Source organism: Eupeodes corollae, chromosome 1, assembly GCF_945859685.1.
Source record: "Eupeodes corollae chromosome 1, idEupCoro1.1, whole genome shotgun sequence".
NCBI lineage: Eukaryota > Metazoa > Arthropoda > Insecta > Diptera > Syrphidae > Eupeodes > Eupeodes corollae.
The window spans coordinates 249150476-249176725 of NC_079147.1; the positions used below are offsets into that span (position 1 = coordinate 249150476).

A 26250-nucleotide genomic window follows, 5' to 3' on the forward strand; every position below is an offset into this window, starting at 1 on the left:
ATTCAGTGGATCGGTCGCTGCGATGGGGCATGTAGTTTAGGTGCAAAAGCTCTCCTCTTGCTTTAAAGATTGTTGAAATAGTATCTATGCTGTTGTTGTCGTAAAAATAATTGCTTAATAGGTTGTGATCCAGCACTCGATATAGGTTCCTGGATTTACTTTGTCTTTCTCGTAAAATTTCTCTTTCTCTTCAAATTTTGTTTCCTTAATATTTTTCCACAGAACATCCAAGGTTTCTTCCCATCTTTCGGGGGTATTGTTGTACAGATTTAGGTTATGTTCCAAGCATAATCTTGACCACTCGCCAAAGAACAAGGACTTGCGTTGCACGATATAGGAGGCCACTATTTTAGGAAGTCTTTGCGGGGAGTATTCCATGATTTTTCTTATGTAGCTGAAGTGAAGTTTCAGAGTATACAAGAAGAGAGGAGGAAGTCCAGTCTCTAAATGGAGCATGTACGTTGGAGTGTTTTCTGGGAGACGGAAAATTTTCTTTAAGAAGTATCTTAAGAGTTTTTCAACGTCATCGTATTGGACAACTCCCGAGACCTGCGCGGCATAACACATTATTGATCTTACTACCGTCTCTAAAAGTTTGTATTTCACACTTGTTGTGACGTTCTTTTTACCAAGGAGCCCTTTCCAGTTGCAGTTAATGGCCATTTTAGCATCATGTAACTTGGCTCAGAAGTGTTTCTCAAGAGAGAGTTTTGGAGTCAAGATTACTACTAGATACTTGTACTCTTTGACTTTTTCAAGTTCCTCACCTTCCCAGGTCCATTTCTCATCCCTACAGTATCTTCCGGTGGTGTTTCTGAAAACCATAATTTTGGATTTGTCGGTGTTAACCTTTAGATTCCATTTACAGCAGTATTGCTGTAATTTGTTGGCAATGAGTTGCATCATATTTGCCGTTTCTGCCAGTAGGACGATGTCATCTGCATACATAAGACCAGAGAGAAGTAGTGATCTCATCAAGAAATATCGAAAAAAGCAAAGGACTCAGTAAACACATTTAAGGATCTTCGTTCAATCTTCTACATTGCTTAGTTTAAGGAATAAAGAATTTCTGTCTACGGAATCAAAGACAGCCTTAAAATCCACGAAAAAAGCATATAGCTTCTTTCCGTTATCAAGGAATGTCTTAGCTATGTTTGTTAATGTGAAGATGTTATCCACAGTTAATCGCAGTTGTAAAAAATTTCGCATTCATGAATGAGAACAGGTATAACTAGTGTCCTTGCTAAGCATTAGTCTGGTTTTAAATGGAGTGATGTTTTGGTCGCTCCACAGCGTTCCAAACGTTCCGTAAGTTTTACCTATAAATTAGTGATGTGATCATTCCAGGCCAATGGTTTTTAAGATTACACCTAGATTTTTACTGGAATTTTTACGAATTCTAATGGGTTCTCGTTTAAAATTATGGAAGGAAGGTATGTTAGATCTAATTCTTTTCTTGATATAACCAGGCATTTGCATTTGCTTGCGTTGTGAATCAACCCATTGCAAGACGCCCAGTAAGATATCCTTTCTAGTTCTTGATTCAGGGTGAAACCGCAGTCTTCAATTAAAACCAAAGGACAGCTTTTAATACTTCATTTATAATAAAACCAATTTGAATCACATATAATAAAAATAGAAGAGGGGATAAAATTGATCATTGGGAGAATTGCTTGTTGAATCGGAAGAAAATCGGAGAAGTTTTCATTAAAAAAAAACGGCTTGCTTTCTATCATTCAAAACGGAAGAAAGCAGTTTAATAGCTTCTGAAGGTTGAATTTGTGACGCAGTTTATTCAGAAGTATCGAGTGATTCACCATGTCGAATGCTGTTGAAAAGTCTAGTAGGACTAAAAAAATTACTTTGTCAATTTCAAGTTCAATCCTTATGTCTTCGATTATTTTAGTTAGTGCCGTAATACAGCTATGGTGTGAACGAAAACCCGATTGAACATCGATTAAAAGGTTGTTGCGACTGATAAAGCTGCTAAATTGTTTTTGCATTATCCTTTCACATTCTTTATATAGAAGAGGAAGTATTGAAATCGGTCTAAATTCATTACAAAGCGAGTTTTTGGGATAGGAATTATTTTTGCTTTTTACCATTGATGCGGGAAAATGCCAGTAGTAAGGATTGTATTTATTACATGTGTAGAGTAGGGTAGAAGCAATGGAAGAATAGCTTTAATGAAAATTGGATTCAAATCATCAGCACCAGTGACATTGGACTGTGCAACTGATACTATGCAATTTTCAACTATGTGTAAGGCGTTCACACGATCGAAACTGAACAAAGTGTCTATAGAAGTTAATGTTATCGTATTGAGAGATACATGATCTCTTGACTATATAGTATTCTTAGTATAACAACTCGATTTGGACTACTGAACCAACCCTTATTGAATTCGTTCTAAAAACGAAGTTTAAATGCAGGTTTTAACTGTTTATTGCATTTATGTCCGTGGTGTGATTAGTTAGTGCGTAGGACTTAAATGCCAAAAGGCTCGACATCTAAGGTTTTTTTTCATTTGTACTTCCTCTTTTGAGGAATTGGAAAACCCTCCAAGAGTAATTCTTATCATGAAAAGTGCTTCTTTAAATTAGCCGTATTCTGCTTTTAACTGTAGGACCCATCTCTAATAACATTACTCGCACATAGAAGTGGTTTAGAGGTATAAGTCACTAGGCCTTAGTTCTCAAGAGACTGTTGGGCCACCTACATAATTTATTTATTTATGGAGAGTTGTTAGATATTTTTTAAATTTGCTTATACTCTTCCCAATAAGATTTTTATTGCAATAGAATTTGTAAGTTAAGATTGTTTCTATTACTTTTTCCACCACTGTACTTAAATATCGCTTTAGGCAGAAAAGCTTCAAAGTGGTGAACAAAAAATTGATAAGAAAATGTTAGTTTTCGGATAATTTAATTGAATATTTTTTTCAATTCAATGAAAAAAAAAGATGCGTATACGCCCGAGAAAACTGCTTTTATATACATATATATTGTTTATTAGGCATAGATTTCAAAATTTCAAGTTTTGTTTTAATTCGTAAATGGCAAATAGACAGTGGGTTATCTACACAGTGCTTTTTAACAGACAATAACAATTTTAGTTGGAAGTTGGGCATAAGCGGTCTTGTCCTGGCTTAAAGAAAACGTGATATCGACATCTGATAGCCGTATTTTCTCAGAAAGCCAGGCCGCTATCAAATCTCTGGACTCTGTCTCTATAAACTCTATAACAGTCCATAACTGTCGATCATCTCTAATGGAGATGGCACAACAGTTTAATATTCACCTTTGCTGGGTGCCGGGCCATGGAGACATTCCAGGTAACTGTAAGGCAGATGAACACGCCAGAAACTGTACAGTACAGCCCATCCTACCACAATCGCTACTTGTAAATTGTTACTAATGCAAGACGCTGTGAGGAGGGCAGGCACCAGGTGGAACAACATCACCACGTGTCAAGTCACAAAAAACATCTGGCCAACACTGGATTTAAAACGTTCAAAGTGCTTCCTCTCTCTAAGCAGATCGCATATAAGCTCGATAATAGGTGTCATAACCGGTCACTGTCTAATAGGAAAGCACGCTACGCGACTAGGCGTATTCTCAAATGACTTTTGCAGAAGCTGTAAGGACGAGGAAGAGGAGGAAACAGTTCTTCATCTTCTCTGTACATGCCCTGCTCTGGCTCGAAAACCCAAGAATTACCTAGGAGAATTCTTCTTTAACGATCTAAACGATGTAAATCATATTAGCATAATCAGCCTTTCACGTTTCGTAAGGGACTCAAACAAAGGTATCACAATGGGCCTTTAAACTGGCCTAAGTGTGTCCGTTTCCATCTTGGACAGCCACTATAACCTAACCTAACCTGGGCATAAGCGGACCAAACAAATGGAGGTCTTGGATATGGCCTCCTGATGCACTTTTGTCTCAAAGTGCATCTAAACCATTCCAAAAATGCATTACACCCATCGTGGTCCAAAATGACTTGAAAGGAAGTCATGTGCGTTTGCACCACGCCATGCACTTACAAAAATGCATTCCGTAACAGCTGTCACTTTTGACACCAGTTACTATTGACGTCCGTCAGTTTGACATCTGTCACTTTTGACAATTTTTTGACATACATACATATGTCTGTCACTTTTTGTCGTCTGTCATTTTTGACATGTGTATGTCATTTTTGACTTCTGTCTCCCATTTTTTACATCTGTCAATTTTGGATTTCACTATCAAAAAAATCACGGGCCTTTGGAATTTTGACAGCTGTCATTTTGAACTCTGCCATTAGTTTCTAGAGAACCGATTTTAAATTTTATCCTCTCTCGCCCTAAAATATTATTAGAAAAGATTTTGAGATTATGAAAACAATCTAAATTCAGAGTCTTGGTCTTTGTGCCCAAACAAGGTTTGTGGTGGAATTGGGTTTTAAAAAGAGACATCCGTTAAATTCAAAAATACATTTGAAAATATTCTCAACACTTAAAACTTTTTCTGACATATGAATTCAGAAACATCATACAATTTATTTATGCTGAAAAATGGCAAACAAAAATTACCATATAGCTAACATAATGTCAAAAACAGTAAGAAAATAACCTTCTTTAAACAAATCACGGGCTTTAAAATTTTGATACGCGGTGTTTTTCAATTTAACGATTATATATTTTTGAAGCATCCAAATAATAATTCTTTACAAATCACACAAAAGTTTCTTTTTTTCCATTGAAGTAATAAATTATGTCCGATTGACGATAAATTATGATTCTAAAAATGCATTGGTCTCCAAAATGACTGCAGTGCGTATCCGTATTATATATTGATTAATTTTCATTGTTATTCGCATTCACAATTATTATTTTTATTTAAGACCGTGATCAAGATATTCATATTCATTTTTATTATTTGATATCTTTCCAGAATGTGGTTTTGTGGTTCTTCAAGGGACAACCTATTGGACAGATCTTTTCGTGCGGCATTTTCTATTTCAATCCGAACCAGTTCATAGTATTGATTCTGATGACTTATTATTTTTCGTTAGAAAGAAGCATGTAAAGAGCTCTTCCAGGCATATGCCCAAATATGAGGTAAAACTAAAAACGAAATAAATAAAAACTGACCTTAAAAACTTAAAATTGTTTTATTTTTATTCTACAGACTGAAGTGGATGTGTTTCGAAAGGATTCACGTAAGCTTCCCATTGGTGACCCAGATGTCGATTGGGAGGAGACAGTCTACTTAAATATGGTTATACACCAATTTGACTACACACTAACGCTGGCAATTTGCACAAGAACATCCCCCAAGGAATTGCAAGTCCTACGAAGGCATTCGCAACGCGTTTATGCCTCGCCAAGTCGTAGAAAAATGGACACAAAAGGTGAAGGCGAAGAGATGACGTATCCGCACATTTGTTTCATGGTCGACAATTTCGATGAGGTTAGTAATATGAACCTACATTAACTGTTGTTTCAATTTAAACAAAAAAAAAAAAAATCTACAAAATTTAGCTATAGGGCAATTTATAATGATTAAAAAAAAACAACATTTACTTTTTATTTTTAGGTTTTTAGCGACATCCTAGTGCGTGATGGGGAAATGGTTTGCGTCGAGTTAGTTGCTAATGACAAAGATGGTTCTGTACAAGGTGTTATATTTTTGGGTTCTATTCGTTATGATGCCTTAAAAAAGGTCTACGATGCAAGAGTAAGCATGCATCTTGTCAAAAAAAAAGAAATTTTAATGATGTGTGTTTTTTTTTAAAGCAATCGAGTTTAAGCTCGAAAGTTGCTCAAAGGATGTCATTCGGTCTGTTTAGTAGCGGAGCTGGCGTCCAGACACGTTGCGAATTTGTTCGAATGAAAGGTCCCCAAGGAAAGGGACACGCAGAAATGGCAGTTACAAAACCTAAAGGGTCTGGTGTTGAAACACCCACCAGTGAACCAGGGTGTGTTCTATACCTACAAATTCTATATTTTAACATATTAAATATATATATTTTTATTGAAATGAATTTCCCTCCAATGAAAACAGCTAGAACACGTTAGATTATCGACATTTCCATTACACCTCTTTAAACACCCTAAAACACAGTACATGAATTTTATTTTGTTTTTCCAAGCTCAGACGATTGGTTATGAGGAATTATTTGAGGTATCATTTAAAGTAGAGTTTAGACACTGAGTGTTTTGATGTTAAGTTTGAAATGTGAATGACACAAGGGCGAAGTTTTGTTTTGAATTGATTGCAATACAAATACAAACATGTGCACAATCATCCCATATCAGAGCATGATTGATTCATTTTAAGCTCGATTGTAAATATACTCAGTAGACACCATTTCATAACAAAATACGTAGTCCATCATAGTCCTATCATTGCTTGGAACATAATTTTTCTTTGTGTTATCAATAATTAAGTTGAGAAAGAGAAAGATATTATTAAACTGACTTCTATTACAATTAACTGTGAAACTTCAAATTCAAAATTGAAATTATGTACCTAACATCAAGCTTAATTTAAACATAAGAGGTTCCTGAAATACTGATAAACTAAATTATGGCTCACTTCCCAAAATATTAGAATAATGAAAGTTTTTCCATTTGAGGTATTTTTTTAGGCTATCCAGTTTTCTGTAGTTTTCAATACTTTTTATCGTAGTTGGTCTTTTTGACAGCCAATGTCAATTTATTTATTCTCAGTTTGATTTACCATTTCATAATAAATACTTTCTCAAGCAAATTTACTCATTTATTATTTATCAATATAATGGCTCGGTTTAGCATCAATTCAATACATTTATTGAAGGAAACTTTAAGTGACTGGATTGCGCCGTGGGCCTTTTCTTGATGAGTTATGTTAAGACACATAAGCCCTAGACAGTTCTGGAAAAGATGGCATAAAACTGAGCCTCTTAGCTGGAATTTTTAAAACATACATAATTGCAAAACCTTATTTTTATAATAAGCTTAACTTTTGGCCATAAATAAATTATATTTATTTGATTTCTTTTTGAAAATCACACGTCTAAAAATCAATCAGTTGGATTATTTATAGTACTTATGATTGGAGGTTGAAATTTAGTAGATCGGTAAGCCGGAAAGTCTTAATAGAGATTTAAAATTTAAGATAGAAAAATTTGCTTCGTTAAAAACCTACTTTCTTTGATTTTCAGAGACTGATTCTTTTAATTCAGAGACTGATTCTTTCAATCTAAAGTTTCGTTATCTTCACAATAAAATTAATGTGAATGCTTGAAATTTAAGCTGGTTTTCGAAATGTTTTTGGAATATTTTAAATTAACTTTTAATGCAAATTTGGGAATACATTCAGCTGTCTAAAATTTGTGGTTCATTAAGTTTTGCTCTTTGAGTTACTATTTCAGTAAATTTGAAAATAACCTCACTCCGAGAAAAAAAATCATTGATAACTTGCAAGTGGTCGTTCTTTAGAAACCTACTATTTAAACAGTACTAAAAAAATAGCCTTGAAATGTTCACAGAATGTTAACAGAATGTTCTTGAAAATATACAGAGGCATATATTTAAAAATTGATTTTTAAAATTTTTTGGTAAACCAAGTGTTCCATAGTTCTCACCATACAAAAAAGTACTTAGTCGTGTCATAAGTTCTGTTGCCAGCATAAAACACTATTAGACAAAAACTGTATAATATTTTGTATTCATTGTTGTGCTCCTGGGCCTCAAGTAATAACTTTCTCCAGCTTACTCGATCTCTTGCTTCCTGCCTCCAGTTTCGAATACCAAGTTGACGTGCGTCGGCCTCAACTTAATCACTCCACCGGAGATGCGGCCTTCCTCGGCTTCTTGTTCCCTCAGGCTTAGTGTTGAATCCTTATGGGCTGGAGTTTCGATGTTCATTCGCTCGACATGCCCTAGCCATTTTAAGCGTTGAACAGGCAGTTTCGTGACCAGTGGCAAGTCGCTGTACAGCTGGTATAGCTCATGATTATATCTTCTCCGCCAGATGTTACTTTGCCTGTCGACACAAACCGGGCCATAGATCGTACGCAGAACCTTCCTCTCGAAGATACCAAGAGATCATTCATCTGCCTGGGAGAGGGTCCATGCTTCTGCACCGTAGAGCAAGACTGTGATGATTAAAGTTTTGTACAGTCTCTTTGGTACTTCGCGATAGGGCCTTATTCCTCAACTCCTTAGTTATGCCAACGAAACATCGATTAGCAAAGGTTATTCTCATTCTCATTTGCAGAATTAACAGCAGTGCCCAGATAAACAATTTCGTTTACCACCTCCAAGTTGTACCTGTCAATTGTCATATTTTGACCAAGTCTACGGTGTGAATCGACTCTATTTGACGAAAGTAAATACTTCGTTTTGTCCTCGTTAATGTAAAGATCCGTTTTCTTCGCCTCAGACTCGTTGTTGATGTTGTTTTATTTATTTGGCCATAATATTAGTTTAATTAAAAAAGTAAATTCACTCAAAATAACTGACGATAGCTTTAATGTCAGCACTTAAAACGTTTGGGTCATCGACCTGTAGTGATATTTTTGACACTGCTTCCGTAAGCTCTATCTTAATGATTTGAAAATTTGTATGAAGAGTCTTTTAGGCGCGTTCTCTTCTTTTGACCACACAACTATCATTTTAGGGATTAAAATATGACTTCCCGGGACTCAATCTTAAACTTTTCTAAAACCCATTATATTGACCCTAATGTACTTTTATGTTGTCTTGACGTTTTTTGCCTCACTAGAATTCAATAGAAGTATCCTTCTATCTCCATTGAAAAGGGTTTCTGTTAAGCACTTTAAGAAACCCTCTACCATATCTCTATGGTATAATATGTCAACCATTTTCACATTTGTTTCCAAAAATGGTGGGAATCGTGGTAATGGTTACGTTGGACCCTTAGAACCTTAGAACAAATTGATATAATAATGTCGCATAGATTGTAACATATTCTTTTTTACAAACAGTAAAAGTCTTTAACAGTAAAGGTTTTTTTATTTAAAAAAAAATAATTATTTCATGCTAATTTCTCGCGTACCACAAGAAAACCCCTTTGACTTTTTCCACAATAACTTTTTAGAGTCGAGGTGTTCACAAATGATCTGTAGAGCGTCTATAGCCCTTTTGTTACCCAATCAGCATTAAAATGAATATATCAAATATCTTTTCATCCATTAGGGGTTTAGTGGTATTTGTTCCCGTACTGCCTTCATGACGTACAAATTTGAGCAGTGCGCAGGCGAATACTTTTATATATTTATAATGTTGCCATCTATTCTTGAAGATATAGCAAACTGGCGGAAAATCCGATTCCTGAACATTATTGCTATTTCCAGTCGTTTCTAAAACAAGAAAATTTGGCCTAAACTAATTCCTAACCTATTTAATGCCTATATTTAGAAAAACAGTTAGTTGCTCCCAAAATTGAACTTACACTCAATTAAGAATTAGTTATTTGTTACTTTTCCTATTTAAGATGCAATATTTTTGAAAAATTCTTTTTAATTTCTATTTATTATTATTTTTTTTCTTAGGAAAAATCAAGCGTACACTTTGCATTTTTGGCTTCTTAAATCAAGTATTCAAAAAATGTACTGCCACTGTTAAGCATATGGGATAAATTTGTATGTTATGGGTGTCAATAGCGAATAATGGGACTGGGAACTTTGAATTTATTGACGCAATCATAAACAAGTGGATATTTTTGAACGTTCTTAAAAGAAATATGCGTCAGTCTGCATTCTGCAGAAAAACTGAATTTATTTGTAACCTTTCACTTCCAACAAGATAACGATCCAAAACACACATCGTATGTTGTGAAGGAATGGTTACTCTTGCTGTATAATGCCAGAAAACAGCACAAGACCCCACCTCAGTCACTGGACCTCAATCCCATCGAGCATTTGTGGGAAAAAATAAAGCGAAGGTTGCAGAATTGCAACCCAACCAATAAAAGTCAATTGAAAGCGAAGATCACGGAATTTTGGGAAAATATACCCCCGTCTCTTACTAAAAAAATTTGTCCAGCCTGTCCCTAAAAAAGGCGAACTATCCTCCTCCTCTTACTATTGTCCAATAGCACTCACGTCCCTTCTTTCCAAAGTCATGGAAACGCTGATTAATAATCAGCTTAAGAAATATCTTCAAGACCGAGGTCATTATCCACTGGTGATGTCATGGCTTATCTCACCGAACAGTGGAACAAATCTTTACATCGTTTTGGAGAAAGTAAGATTATTGCACTTGATATTTCAAAAGCATTTGATAGAGTTTGGCATCAAGCACTCTTATCGAAAACGCGTGCATTTGGTATTGGTATTTGGTATTCGTTGGGGTTACAAATTACCTTTCGGACCGTTCAATTCAAGTAGGATTGGACGGGTTCAAATCTGATATTCACAAAATAAACGCTGGTGTGCCCTAGGGCTCCGTTTTGTCTCCAACTCTCTTCCTTATATTCATAAAAGATATTTTGTCTAAAACTTCTAATCCTCTACATTGTTTCGCTGATGACAGTACCCTCAGCTCTTCATATTCGTTTTTAGATTCTCCTCCTAGTTTTTCGGACTGACAAAGGCAACTTATGATAAGCTCATTTAATTCTGATCTTGACAGCATGGTACAATAGGGAATCAAAAACCGTGTAGAATTTAATGCTTCAAAAACTCAATGCTGTCTACTGTCACAAATGCGTAACCCTCCCCAAATGCCACCATCCATGGGTGGTACTTCCATCGAGAAGATTGAACAACTATTAGTCATAGGTATGTGCATCACAAACCACTTGTTGTGGAGTGATCACATATTTGACATCGCCAATAATGCTCCTTAGTGTTTAGGTTTTCTCCGACGATGCAAGAAGTTTGTTACCCCTTCTGATCTGGCTATAATTTATAAAGCCTATATTCGTCCAAAACTTGAGTACAATTCCCATATTTAGGCAAGTGCTCCTATATCCCACTTGAGTCTCTTGGGCAGAATTCAAAAGCGATCTCGAAAAATGATAGGTGCCCGTTGTCTAATTGAAACTTTTGCATCTCTCGAGCACAGTCTTAAGGTTTTATGTCTCTCATTATTTTATCGTTACTTCCATAAGCAATACTCTAATGAAATAACCAGTTGCATTGCTCCCCTCAAACAATTCAACCGTAATACTCGTTCTTTTAGGAATGCCTATCAGTTTACTCTTGAGCCCAATTAGGGCCGTACTGTACGGTACAGAGATTCTTTTTTTAGTCACACTACACGAATGTGGAATGCTTTACCAGACTCAAAATTTCCCACTAATTACAATGTGCAGACATTCAAAATCAATGTGCATCAATATCTTCTTTTAAATCATATCCTCCCTTCCTAATTATGCAAGGCATTCCAAAATTCATAAAAACCTTTATAACTTAAAAAGGAAGCGAAAACTAGAAAATTATAAACGACTTCAGGTATATTAGCTTGTTTGATCTTCTTTTCTTTAAGATGCAAATTGAAACAATTTCATATTATCTTTCTACATTGCGTTGAAACTTCTCAACTTCTTCAAAATCAAATGGGGTGGCGCAACAGTCCGTTGTGAACCAGGGCCTAGTGACTTACAACTCTCAACCATTCCTGTGTGCGAGTAATGTTGTCAGGAATGGAGGGACCTACAATTTTATGCCGAATCCGAACGGCTAGTTTGAGAAAGCACTTTTTCATGACAAGAATTACTCTTGAAGGATTTGTCAATTCCTCGCAAGAGGCAGTACCCGCGAAATTAATTTTTTTAAATTAAGGTGACACAGGCAGGGATTGAACCCAAGACCCCTTGCATGACAGTCCAACGCACAAACCATCATGCCACGGGTACTATCAACTTCTTAAGAGGTTAAAATTTATTTAAATTAATAGTCAACACAGTGATTATATTTCTTAACAAGAAACAATAAAACAACTTACATCCTTAGGAAAACAAAAATCAAAAATCGGCAATTAAATCATTGGGCAGATTCAGACAATATAAGGGACTTCATTTGCAGTCAACTGCATTCTTTGAATGTAATTTTTGACCAAGACAACTAGTTAGTTTTTCAAGTGCCATACATTTTAAACTCAGACCTTAATGGCTGAAACACAAACACGCTTCGGCTTTGCCTGACGTTTACGAGTTCAGCCGAGTTCAGAATGGAGCTTCCACCTCACGTTCCGTTTGACAATCGTAAAGAAAAGAACGTAATGTAACGTAATATGACTCCAAACGGAAGCTTTAGTTCAATTATCTGAACATTTGCTTTGTCTGACAGCTCAACAGCTGTACAAAAATGTCAACAAACAAAATATTTGCTGTTTGGAAGGATGAAATAATAGAAATTTCATTCAAAGCAACCTCGAAGCAAGGCCACCGTAACGCAGACGAGGCCGAAGCCGAAGATGAAGCGTCGTTGTGATTCAGCCATTACGGTGATAGGCCACTTAAAAACACCGCTTGGTGCCCTGGACTTAATCCTCTCGAAAATAATAGTTGCCATTTACATCGGAAAAACGGACAGAACTGTGATAACGCGCCAGTTATTACAGTTTTTGAGGTTTCCTTTCTTTGGTAACTTTACAATAACTCCATCCTTTCAATTCCTTGGCTTAGTTTCACTCTCCTAGACAGCCTGCACGAGTTAAAGCAAAATACGGGAAGCTGCCTCAGGGTCTGCTTTTGTTTTTCTTTAGAAGATGTATCGCATTACTTATCTGTGCACTTGTTGAAGGACTGGTGTCAATACCCCTAGAAGATCTGCGCAGGTTGTTCAATATTGTATTTAGTTCTACATTGTGGTCATCATTTAGCAGGACACAAAAATGCTCCTTCCATCTTTGTAGCTTATCTTCTATCTTCACTAAAAGGTTGCCGATCAAATCTAACACGGGATGGTTATTGTTAGTGCTACTACGCTGTCCGACAATATCCTTAGTCATTCTATACAGCTGCCTTGCGTCCCCCCTTCCTGCAGTATTTTCCGCATTTTCCGCAAGTTTGTCCAAACCTTCTTCTTGTCACGTTTCACATACTGCTGCACTGCCTTATGAGATGCTCTATACTCGTTTCGTAGAATCAATGTCCGCTGAGCATCACTTTCTGAATTGATTCTAATTTTAAGTGTTCTTCGATATGTGATTTTGACCCAGGTGTCTTGGGATATCCAGGAATCTCTAGCTCTTGTCTGTCTGGGTATAGTTTCAGTTCCAGCTTCCATGTAAGCGCTCTTAATTTGGCCCCACAAAGCTTCTACCGATAAGCCAGCAATTTGCATGTTCGATGCCTTCAATTTGCTTAGTTGTCAATGGAAATTAATAGCAGACGATACCTACTTAGCTATCGGGCAAATGCTATCGTTTTGACGATATCACTTTGACGATTATCGTCTTACGTGAAGTGAGACTATCGTCTAAACGATATCGTCTAACGATTATCGTTTTACCGAATGACCCCCCAGGAAACAATTATTCCATGCTCCAATCCGTTTTATTGAATCTGAAGGATTTCTTAATCTTGTTTCTGATTCATTATTGATTGCCATTGTTGTATGAAATGTGCCGCACTCCCAAATCCGATGTGCGGTTTACTACAGTCGGAGTGATTAGAAGAATATACCAAAGCTGGGTTACCCCTTTGGGAATTATAACCGTTCGTTGTCATATTTCATAAAAAATACATTTTCCTGGTTGTGGTTAATAACACGTACCTGTATAACATATTTACTACATTATACACACAAGCCTTGGATTCGACAGGCACACTACGCCATTTTAGATGGTCGAAAACATACAGATATAGGCCGCCCACTATGGGAAACAGACGCCTTTGCAGCCGCCCACTATGAGTGCAGACGCTGCTTGCTGTTGCCGTTGGCCTTACAGGATAGGCTCATTCGCCACCAGACTTTGATACCCTTGAAAGCTATACTCAGTTCCACCGCTTTAAGGGAACTTTTAGTACTACTCAAGGACAAGATCGTGCCCTGACCAGCAATGCTGGTTTGTTTGCGTATACCGGCAGCCATTCGGTCCCCTTGTGCGTTACCTTTACCCGCTCTCTACCGCGAGGAGGTGTACATAGAGATTTTACTTTCATGGAACCTAGGACAACCGAGGTGGCGTTTCCCAGCGCTCTCCAGTAATTTAGAGAGCAAACCTGCCCATTATAATTGTCATTTTGACAGAAGTAGACTTGACTTTACAGTTAGGGAGACTAACTTTCGAGTCAACTTTCCATTAGCATCTAACCAATCAGATAATAGAAACTTGCCTAACGTTCAAGTCCCTTATGTCGGCTGAACCTGCCCATTTTCTACTAAAGTGAGGGCTTACTGTATTTAAAATCTTTCAATATTTCAACGACAAAGAAAGAGAGAGGTTTAATAAAGCATTCCACATTCGCGTAGTACTCAAAAAACCACCGTTGGGCTAAACATTATTCTGATGGGATTTAAGCTTTTTGAATATGACGTATGTATGTATCTAAAATTAGTTCAATTATCCTCAAACATTCAACCTTTAATCAAAAAAGGTGATATTTTCTTCAGAATTAATTCTCAACATACATACATACATTTTTCATACAAACGATCAACCTTACAAAACATACATCCAACTACTTTATTTAATAGTCTCCTGACCGAGCTTTTAGCCATATTATTTAAGTCTTTATTGCTAGTTGATTATTTGTATTCAATTATTTTTGTTTTGGTTTTGTTTTGTTTAAAATAAATTCCTCAATATTTCAGATTTTGTGCCACCGATATGTGGGAGGATTGGGACGAAGATCCGGATGATTATTATAATTATCGGCATCAGCGACGACTCAGTGATCCGAGTGCAAATCTAAATAATTTCTCACGCTATGGATGGCGCGCAAAAAATACCACCGACACAACTGCCGGCTCAAAGGCACGTTCCGAAAACGAAGGTCTCGACTCATTGGCTAGTGAAGTGTCTGAAATCGAAGCTGGTGACTTGAGAGATGGTAATTATTAATTGAGAAATAGTTTTTTTTTTCAAATAATTTTTGAAATTTTGTTCTTGCTACCTGTTTTTGAAAAATTTGTTTTTGTTTTGTCTCTCTCTCTCTCAATATCATAACACTACACAAGTTTTGTATTCCTTAAAATTGTTTTTCTTTTTTTGGTTTTTAATTTAATCAGTTTTGATTTCGCATAATTTTTATTTGATTTGTCCTGCAACTTTTTAGTATCGCATGAAATATTCTTTTAAAATTTAATTAAAGAACAATTATTCCTCGTTATATAAAATATTCTCTCTCTCTCTCTTCTATTGCTTGCTATTTTGTAAAAAAAAAATAATATTATAACCGCTTCAGAAAATATTAAAAATAAAGTATTTTGAAAAGTAAAAAAAAAAGAAAACAATTTTGCCGGGAAAGCAGGACTCTCTCTCGGGTGTGAATATATATTTTCGCTCCTCTTTAACCCTTTTTTTTAGACTCAAGACAAAACACACACAAAAACACAAACACTCTACTAATCACTCAAGTTCATGGCTTAAGCGCGTTCTATACCGCTGGCGCTGCTTCGAATGCAATATTTGCTTCCTTAACACATTTATCCTGTCCTTGACCTCGATCCTTTCCATTTCTGGTTTGATTTTGAATTGTGATTTGTTTGCTTTAGTTCTTCGTTTTTTTTTTTGTTTTAAAAATCACATGTTTTTGATCTAATTGTAGATCTTCGTCCTGCTTTCTCGGCATCGGAGGCAAAATTGAACGCAATCGACAGCACCGCTAAAAATGCTACCGCACCAACTGCAGCTCCAAGTATCGCAGACAGTGTAACTTCTCCGACAACAGGTGGTTGTGTTAATTGCTTTGGCCGGGGCTCACCATGCAAGCGATGGTCTGACACAGATTCGGCGCAAATGTCCGAAGTTTATTGCCGAGCTTGTGAAGACGAAGCAGCGACGAATTCTACCCCAGCCTGTCTCAATAATATGCCCAACAAAAAGTCCAAACCCAAACACAAGACGATCTTGAGTGTGGAGAGTGAATTGGTTGTAGCCTCTTCATCCTCGTCGTCTGAAGATAAGTTGCGATCAAAGAAGGACATCAAAAAGAGTGCCAGTCCGACGAAGAAGGACAAAACCGGAAAGTGTGCCAAGGAGAGTCGAGCGGAGAAAGCCAAATCGTGTGATGTATCACTCAATGGTTCCAATAACAATTTGAAGCCACAGCAAGAGTATGAAATAGCCGATGACGCAACGTCTCTTAATGGCGATATAGGAACCGAAGCGGTACCATCGTCGGGGAAAATAGCAATTCTAAGCGAAACGGAAAGCAAACTTATGATAAGCGTACGTGGAAAGGAGGAACTTCCTGTGGAACAAGCGCAAAAATCCTATTCATTTAAAAAATGTGCACCTGGACACGCCGACAGCCATCCACTACAACAACCTAGCGAAGATACAGACGATGTTTTCACATCTCCACCAACAGTGGCTCTAAAGAACTCTCCAATACCTAAAGTCGATGACGATGATGTCGACGGAGACAATACCACTGAAAGTACTCCCATGTTGAACAACAATAGCCACAACGATTGCAATGGCAACAACGAAGGATTGGGAATTAAAACACTAACAACTGACTCCTCCACAACACGACCTCTATCTCAAACAACAACCAATCCAGGGCCAGTTGCTGATGGAGAGACAAAAACCTCAACTCTACCCCGTGCAGGAGCAAAGAAATCCTCGGTACATCAGAATTTCTATAATAAAGCTCTAAGGATGGTGCCAAAGCGAAGGACACCCGATGGAACTGATATTTATTATTGGTGTGATTTGCCAAAAAAGGCGCTGAAAGGTTGTTGTTTTTGTTGTTATTACATATCATAATTTATTAGTATGGTTTGAGACATATGTATTGTTGTTGTTTTTTTTTTATGTTGTAATTTAAAATTCGTTGCATTTTTATATTTTAATTAGTTTACTTTGTATATTGGTGTTGTTGTTGTGTTTTTTTTTATTTTTTTATTTTAAATCACTGTTGTTACACTTATTTTTATGTATGGTTTCCCTCGATCGGGTTTTTGGGATATCGTAGTGTAGTGGGAATTTTGTGGTCATACTTTTTGGGATGTGAGATATTGCCATATTGGAATGACAATTTTTTTTTTGTTTGGTTTTTTATTTTTACAGAACTTGACGATGGTGCATATAATCCACTTTGGGCAACAAGGGGATTTACACAAACTTTTCATTTTTGGAAGGAAAATCGAAGACAACAATCGACACCGTTGAATGCGTTTTTAACTTATGTAACACTGCCATGGTGGAGTATTGCAAAAGGTAAATCATAATTACATAATTAGTTTTAGGTCACCTTCTGAAAATACCAAAATAGTCTAAGAGTTTTTAAGATTACTCGGGGTTTAGTTAATCGTTATCCGATTTTATTGAAAAGTTATTTATTTTACAATTACAGTGGCCGACAAAAGTCTACATGCGACTACTTCTTTGTTCGCTTTGAAAGAAATTTAAACCAAATTGATGATACAGTTAAGTTTACACTTTAATTTCAACAAAATAAAATTTCAACCTTTTTTGACCAAAAGCTTAAACAAAAAATTGAAAACAGTTTACTTCGGAGTGTAAGGTTAGATTAGATTGGTTTTTATTTTGGTAACGTTAATTACAATTTCTTATAAAGTTTACCAACAAAAAGCATGGCTTTACTGCCGTCTGCCTAGTTGACAAATCATAAATGAGATAACATAGGTCAATAATATGTTTAAAAACTTTCATTTACAATTCAACTTCTATAGAGAAGAGCTAGCCTGCAGAATTGATATAATTTTTTAACTTTCATATTGTTAACTTGGTTATGCGTCAATATTTCGCTACCAAAAGCATTCCTTATTATTTCTTTAAGAACTGGACATCTTCCAACAAAGTGTAAAACAACCTCTCTTTCCTTTAAATTGCACAATGAGCATATAATTGGTAAGTCATCTCTATGAGGTATACAATTTAGCTGTATAACTTCACCTCTTAATTTAACCATCATTGAAATTTGGGCAATGCTATTCGGCCCTATCGAGTTAACATGCAGTTTGCATGTGATGCTTTGCGATGAAGTATTTGTTTTCTTTTATTCTTAACAGATAGAAACATACAATTTTCCGAAGTCCTCCGACAAGTTCTTGTTGCGGAAAGTGTTTTTTTTTTTTAATAGTTTTAAGAACCAAAGACAAGCACCATGAAGGCTCGTGATATTTTTGCTCAAATATATAAATTTATTTTTAATAAATGTTTATGCATCAAAGTTGAGTTGAACTATTTTATTTCGAATTGTAGCTGCTTGGCTTCGAAGCAAATTAGTCTGAATTTCATGAATTTCTTCTTCCGTATTGTTTAAATCTTCATGCTCGAAAATTTCATAACTTGAATCAAAATGTAAACATATGTTGTGTAAAGCGCAACAAACGTTAACGATTTGTGTAGATTTCAAAGGTGCATAGTGCAACTGTCTTCCACCTAACAAGCAACGAAATCTGCTTTTCGATAATCCTATTGAACATTCAACTATGTCACGAGCTCTTCTGTGATATATATTAAAACGGCTCTCTGCGCTTTGCGGTATAGGTGTCATAAGCCAGGGCTCCAATGGATATCCTGAATCACCTACAAAAAGAAACAAATTCAGATGGTCTGTATTGTTGTAAAACAAATGTTTACCTAGCAACCAGCTATTTCTTGTACTTAAATGATTTCTTTCGAAATATCGTCGATCAGGACTCAAAGCCCAAACATGAGAGTCGTGGTTTGCTCCCTGGTAGTTAGCATTGACGGCTCTTATTCTCATTTTGTAGTCGCAAAACTAAAATAAAAATAATTTTAAAGTAGTGCTTTATAGGCAAAACTAACATCTTACAATCATAACGTTAAGACTAAAATGTCACTTGCGATTGAAAAATAACTGTTTGTTTTCTACTGGTGCAATGATTTGAACGTGAGTACCATCCACACAGCCAATCACTCCAGAAAAACCAGTTTTTTCGAAGAAATATGTTTTGGACAGTTGACATTCTTCATCAGACATCTGTAAAGATATCCAGTTGCTGCAAAAGGTCTCTTCCATTATTTCTAAAGTTTCCTTGAAATTACTGGAAAAAGTCGACTAGCCAACTGAATATTGAAAATCTTTTCCAACACCATGTTGGTAGTTTTCCTCGGCAACAAATCTGAGGCAAGCTGCTAATTTATGTTCCGGAGTGACACAATCATACCGATGATTTGTTTTGTATTTGTGTTGAATCTGCTCCAAACAAAAGCAAACGCATTTTTATTCAGGCGAAAGTTTTTCTTGAATCTGGAAGAGAATCTTAGAATTATTAAAAGATAAGAATTAGATTAGAAGATAAGTTTACTTACGCCGCGTCAGATAGTTCACGTATATTGCTTTCATTTCGCAATGTTCTCCTATTTTCTTTATTTTGCGCCCTAATCTCATTGGATTCAGAGTCCAAAAATAAACCAACACTATCTGTTTATTATTATTATTGCTTGTATAAAGTCAAATATATAAAACTTATGTTTCAACAGTTTTTTTCAATTTATTCTTTTTCTTTGACACTTCAAATGGAAACAAAAACATATGTTTGAAAAAGGGAGTGGACTTTATTCGATAGTTTTGATTTAAAAATCGTTGCATCTAATTAAATGTCTTAAAAATGCTAGCGCATTATAATTGAAAAAATTACTTTTTATAAGCAATATATTACATTCTGCCACCAATTTTGTATGGTTTAAAACGATTATTGTCTTTATTTTATAACATATTATCGAGAATATATCGCATTTTCGATATATCGGTTAATTTGCAAATCTCTGCCTGAAATTTATATCCATCGCATTGCGTCGTCTCATGTCCGTAAAATTTCTTTCGTTGGCAGCTACCTCAAACCGGAATTTAATCTCCGAAAAGGGTTGCGTTGCGGAGAAAGTTCCGCTCCGACGGTTACCTCAAAAGGGCCGATTATCGTCCCTAAAATAATTCATCTCTTCCAAGTTGTGATTTAGTTGACAGTAGAGCTGCCTATATATAGATCCTGTGGCGTCATTCAAGTATTTCCCTCGTTGTTTTATGTCCACTGCGGAAATGAGCTGGTATAAAGAGATTGTATATAAAGACCGGAATCTTTCGTACGTTTTACCCTCCAACACCCATTTATTTACATTGTTGTATTTGTAATTTGATATTACGTCCAATGCTGTGGTGAGAACTTTAGATTTGAGATTTTTCTAAATAGTGTGAATGCAAAGTTCTTACTCACACTTCAAGGATTCCAGGAAGGTATAAACTATTAATTGCCACACCTGATGATGTTCATAGACATGAACGAAACGTCGTGACAACATAATAATTGTTTTTTCATTGACCTAAAGCCCGTCATTAACATTTTCATCACTTTGAAAAAGGTCACTTAAATCAACATGTATAAACCATTCCTATAAGTACACTATTGTACCAAGAACACGACCAAATGAATTCCAATCTTCGTATTCTCCTACCAAAAATGTTTAAAAATGCAAACATTGAAATTCATTTAGTCGTGTCTTTGGTACAATGGTTTATACATACATATGTACCATGCTCACTGTTGGCTTTGTGTTCCTGCTTTTAAGCTCTTAATTTGGGTTGCGCCTCACCAAATTTCACCAATCCGATCCATAGAGGTTGTACTTACTCTCGTTAGTAAATATTACATCATCCCACCAAGTTGCGTTCTTATTTTTGTGTTACCTCGCAAATCTGATCCGAATTTGCCTGTTGTGCATATTGATAAATGGCTTTTTTCGAGCAACATGACCATTGTCTTTTTGGTTCGGCGTACCGTAAGCAGATATTTTCTTTTTGCATTCCATTAATACTTCTTGCACAATTTTTGGTGCACTTAAACGATGATTTGATTTAATTTTTCTTACTATAAGCCGTTCTTCTTTCATTGTTTACTTTTTTGGTTGGCCCATCTGCTTCTTTGATTCGATCCTTCCTTCTGTTTTATACCTCCACACAATATCATCGACTGTGTTTGGCTTCATGTCTAAAATATCAGCAAATTTTTTTTATGTTTCACCTTTATTATGGTGAAAAATAACAAGGTTTCTTTTTTTCAAGGCTTGCATTTTTTCCTTTGCGCCCTATGATTAACTTTTTAAATAAAACTAAACGATCTTACACTAAATCGATTTAAAAATGTATGCAACAAATGTCTACTCAACATTTTATTTTAATGGTACTCTTGAAGAGACAAACTGTTAATCGGAGCAAATGTCAAACTCAGAAAAGAAAACAAAAAAAAAAACGAATATTAATGAAGCGCTTACATGTGTCCTTTTTGCGTTGTTTATCGTATATCTTAATGCAGTTAAGTGATTGCAAAAATTGTTTTAATGAAATATGTATTTAGGGAATAATATACTAATTTATAAAATAACCAACTAATAAACCTAAATTCAACTTTAACTACGAAAAAACAACAAAAGTATGTTTAAGAATAAAAACCGAATATTAATGACACTCACTGTAGGAACATGTTGTTTTCCTAATAAGTGATTCATGTATTAGAAACCATAAGTTCTTTGTTTAACCATATTTGATGACAGTTTACAGCAAAAATGTTTTTCGATTTTAGTCTTAAGTTTTCATCTGAGATGATCGGATTTAAAATCAAATCAAATGGGGTGGCGCAACAGTCCGTTGTGATCCAGGGCCTAGTGACTTACAACTTTCAACCATTCCTGTGTGCGAGTACTGTTGTCAGGAATGGAAGGGACCTACAATTTTAGGCCGAATCCGAACGGCTAGGTTGAGAAAGCACTTTTTCATGACAAGAATTACTCTTGAAGGATTTGTCAATTCCTCGCAAGAGGCAGTACCCGCGAAAATTATTATTTTTTTTTTCAAATTAAGGTGGCACAGGGGATTGAACCCAAGACCCCTTGCATGACAGTCCAACGCACTTTTTTTTTTATAATTCATTTTTATTAATTCATTCTTAAAGCTAAACAAAAATTCATAAAACTAGCCTAATTATCCATAACTTACAACTAACTTAATGGTCCCATACGGACACTCTAAGTTAAACTATAACACTTAAAACTAATGCCTTTCGGCCCTAAGATCTATTTTACTTCGTCTGACGTGGTAGATTAACGGAACTGCCAATCTATCCTGTATCAGACCGCATTTGTCTAAAAAGAGGAATGCCTCTGGTGGAATAAAGCCGCTCAAGCGTGCTTTCAAAATACTCGTCGTTCGGATAGAACGCCCCGAAAATTAAATTGTTCGTCGAAGACATAGCTCTTGCAATGTGACCTCGAACGAGTTTTATCACGAAATTGTCAATTCTGTTGATTCGAGCCCCGTTGTATAGGACCTCGTTGGAATAGTAATGCACATAAGAAGACTCGGCTGTTCGATATAAGCCGGTACAGCGTCGTAAACACTGCCGCTGGAACACCCGAAACTTCTCCATCTGGGAAGGGGCAACGTTGAACCACACAGGACAACCATAAACGATCATTGGCCGTATGAGGGCCATGTAGCAAATTACCTTCACTCTGGGGTCAAGCCGACTGCTAAAAAACAGCCGTTTCGTCAGAGCGAAGGCTCCTCTGGCCCTGGTCAGAGCAGCATTTATATGTCTGTCGAAATATAAATACTGATCTAACCAGATACCTAGGTACTTCACTACACTTTTTCTCGCTAATGGCTGCCCGTGATGATCAACAATAACCATCTTGCGCCAATTCCTGCGCGTATCCCTCGTGGCCCTGGCCAACGGAGTCCGGAACAGAATTGTCTCCGACTTCTGGACATTTATTTTCAGTTTCCAGTCGTCGCAATATCGCTGAATCTTGTCGAAATCACGCTGCAAGAGAATTCTAATAACCTCAACCTTTCGGGCCGTTCTGTACGCAATTAGATCATCGGCGTACGCAATTGCCTTTGTAAGACTACCTATCAGATCGCTGGTGTAAATGCTGAAGAGAATCGGCGAATTCACCGCTCCCTGTTGAAGACCATTTTTAATTGAGAATGTTGTGGTAGAAGTTACATTACATGGGGTATTATTATTTAGGTCTGTTCGACTGAACATTTTGCTTAGATCAGTTTGTTTATATATCTTAGAATGAAACGTCGATACTACACCAACTATAATATTTGGTTTTTCAAAGATCAAAATTACCTTTTTCGTAAAGTTTTTTTTTTTTCTTAAATTTAATTTTCTTTATTTAATATATCAACAAACTATATAACAATTATTCTTATCTTCTTTCAGATCTTCTTGATCACCGAGAGACGCCAATACTGACATTTTAGTATTACAGAAAATCATCGATAAACTCTTCATCCACTAAGTTCAAGACTTTATGTTTCTCTTTTTGATTGTATTTAATATTTTACGAGACATTTTAAACATAAACATGTACGTTTATTTACACTTTTGTTTCCGGTTTATTTTTATGAACTTTATTTTGAAACCAAACTTTTATGTTACTATATGATAGTATTAACAATTTTAATTGTGATCTAATTGGTATTTTTATTTATTTTTAATTTTAAAAAAGGACATTTATTTTGCTATTGTTTTTTTTTTAATTTAATATTTGGTGATATGGATTTTTATAAGAATTTTATATTTCTTTTTTTATGTTTATTTAGCTCGAAAATTTTATTTAAAAAATTAATGGTACAATATTTATAGAAATTCAATGAATTTTTGAGAGTTATATGAGTACCATGTCGTTTTTAAGGGTCAAAAACTCAAATAAAGTTTATTGTATTTCTTATCAATATATAAAAGTATGTACTACAAAACCTATAATATGACATCTTTGTAAAAACAAAAATCAATTCGAATTATGTATGTTTGGTATCCGACCCCAAGAAATTTGCATTGTCTATTTATTGTATACAAACAAAAATAAATTATAATTTAGAATAAAAATAAAATGAAAAAATAAAAAAAAATCTCAAATTTGCAACAAAAAAACAAAAACTCTTTATTTTGTGTAAATTAGTTTCAATTCAAACAATAACGTAAATATTTTGTCCTTCTTCAATTGAACAAAATCGATTTATTTTGTATCTGCACTAGAAATGCGTGTGTACATTTGTGTTGTGCATAGAAATGCGACACACAATTTAAAGCCAATTAAAAATGACACCAGTGTTGTAGGGAAATAGTGATATTTATAATTTTTTTTGTAAGAAAACATTCATATGAATGAGGATATGTAAAGTTTGTTCTGTATCCAGAAACGAAAGGGAAGCCCAATCCAACAAAGAGCATACAAAAAATTGCCTCTAATGATTCTCAAAAGATGAACATCGTTAGTGGAGAAGCTTAGCATGCATGCGTTTGCATTATGATGTCTATAAGCCGAAGAACAAAAAGAACACACAGTATCACATTACGTTCAGATGATGAATATTTAAAGGAAAACAGAATAAGAAGTACTATTTATGCTTGAGGATGTCAAGTTCTCAACTTACTTGGTAGAACATATCTTTGAAATATGAGTTTTGATTTAAAATCTAACCTAATTTTTTCCTTCAGGTCCAACTTTCTGAAATTTTACTTAAGAAGAAGTTAAGAAGTGCAATATGCTCAAAAATGTCCAACACCCATCCCTTTAGAGAAGTTCAATACTGCAGGGTATCACATTGGATCTACATTCATCTAAGTGTCATTAATCGCTAGCCCATCAACCTAACCTACCCTCCCTTTAAACGTCCAATTTGTAAATGGTTTCCGATGTGGCTCTTACTGACTAGGTTGACAACTCAATTCATTATTTAAAGGTTAATTCTTAAAGAGACCTGTTATCGAAGTCCCTTATATCCCTCATGTATATTTCTTGAAGTCAAGAACCGTCAGATTTATTGTTCTTGGTGTAGTAATTGTACGAGGTGTGGCAATTAAGATCCGGGAATTTAGTTAGAGTTCAAAGTTGAAGTATATAGCACGTTTGGTTTGCGTTTTATGCGTATTTTTTGCAAGTAACTTTTTTAGTGGCGTAGTGAAAATGTGTGACGTACATTAAAAGCAGCGTGTTGTGATTCAATTTTTAGTGAAATCTGGCAAAACACCCTCGGAAATCCTCCAAAAATTGCAGGTTGTCTATGGAGACGATAGCATGTCAAAAACGCGCGTATTTAAATGAGCGAAGCGGTTCAAGGAAGGCTGTGAATCGGTGGAAGACGATCTACGTGAAGGAGCTCACGTCATCTCTCGTACCGATGCGAATGTTGATCGTTTGCGCATGTTGAGCTCATCTGAAAGTCGCCTAAGCATTCGTGCATTGTCTTACGAGTTGAAATGGCTCGGAAGATGTTACACGAGAATTTGAACATGCGAAAGAGCTGCACAAAGATGGTTCCTAAGGTTCTCACCCATTCTAGTTCATTGTGCAATAGTTTTTGGCAAAAAAGGCATCCCAACGTTGCCTCACCCACCCTATAGCCCCGATATTGCTCCCTGCGACTTTTTTCTATTCCCCAAGATGAAGTCGCACCTCAAGGGAACTTATCATGGCCACGTACAGAAGGTAAAAGAACGTGTAACCGTGGTGCAAAACGGGCTAACTTCGGAGGAATACCAAGGGTGCCTCCAATCTGTGTAGAGTTAAAGGGAGATTATTGTGAAGGTCGATAGTAAAATTTGTCCTAAAACTCCATTTCTTTGTTTTTTGTTGACAAATTCCCGGTACTTAATTGCCAAACCTCGTATGCGCCATTTATTCGTTTGAATACTTTAAGTCACAAAACTGGGATGATGTGTATAGATTTTTTAATAAACGCAGCTTTGAATTTCCCTTTCATTTCTGTGAACTTTGAAAATGCGTAGCAATTAGCATTAAGGTCGCTTATACCAATAAAAGTGCTCCTAATTGACCACCCTGCCTCAAATGTATCTCTTTTTCTTATGTTTGAATTTGTTTGTTCTAAGAAGAAAAAAATTAAAATAAACTAAGTGCGTTTATGATGTTGGTTGTGATCTAAACTTGGTGCGGGCGGCAAGAACATACAAAAACGGACGGAAGGAAAAAAATCAACATACAAAAAGAAAAACAACGAGAAACTAAAACATAAGACCGTATGAGTCCGAAGGAAGCATCGTTTCAATTGCACTTGATTATTATAATCTCATCACCAACAGCATCAAACTCTAGCTACTTCCAAGCGGGAGAACATC

The 26250-nt window shown here is 35.8% G+C and overlaps 1 protein-coding gene across 2 annotated transcripts in view; it reads left to right on the forward strand.

Moving 5' to 3' along the window:
• Nucleotides 1-24051, forward strand: part of LOC129939381 (uncharacterized protein KIAA0930 homolog) — a 29493-nt gene extending 5442 nt beyond the window's left edge. The window contains exons 2-9 of one of the 2 annotated variants that reach the window (XM_056047376.1): nt 4935-5101; nt 5172-5453; nt 5580-5720; nt 5780-5961; nt 14758-14996; nt 15714-16847; nt 17183-17332; nt 23332-24051. In XM_056047376.1, coding sequence (XP_055903351.1) covers nt 4935-5101; nt 5172-5453; nt 5580-5720; nt 5780-5961; nt 14758-14996; nt 15714-16847; nt 17183-17332; nt 23332-23372 — 2336 coding nt within the window. In that variant the 3' untranslated portion in view covers nt 23373-24051. The remainder of the gene's footprint in view (nt 1-4934; nt 5102-5171; nt 5454-5579; nt 5721-5779; nt 5962-14757; nt 14997-15713; nt 16848-17182; nt 17333-23331) is intronic. The other variant, XM_056047377.1, reaches the window with a different exon arrangement.
• The last annotated feature ends 2199 nt before the right edge of the window (nt 24052-26250 follow it).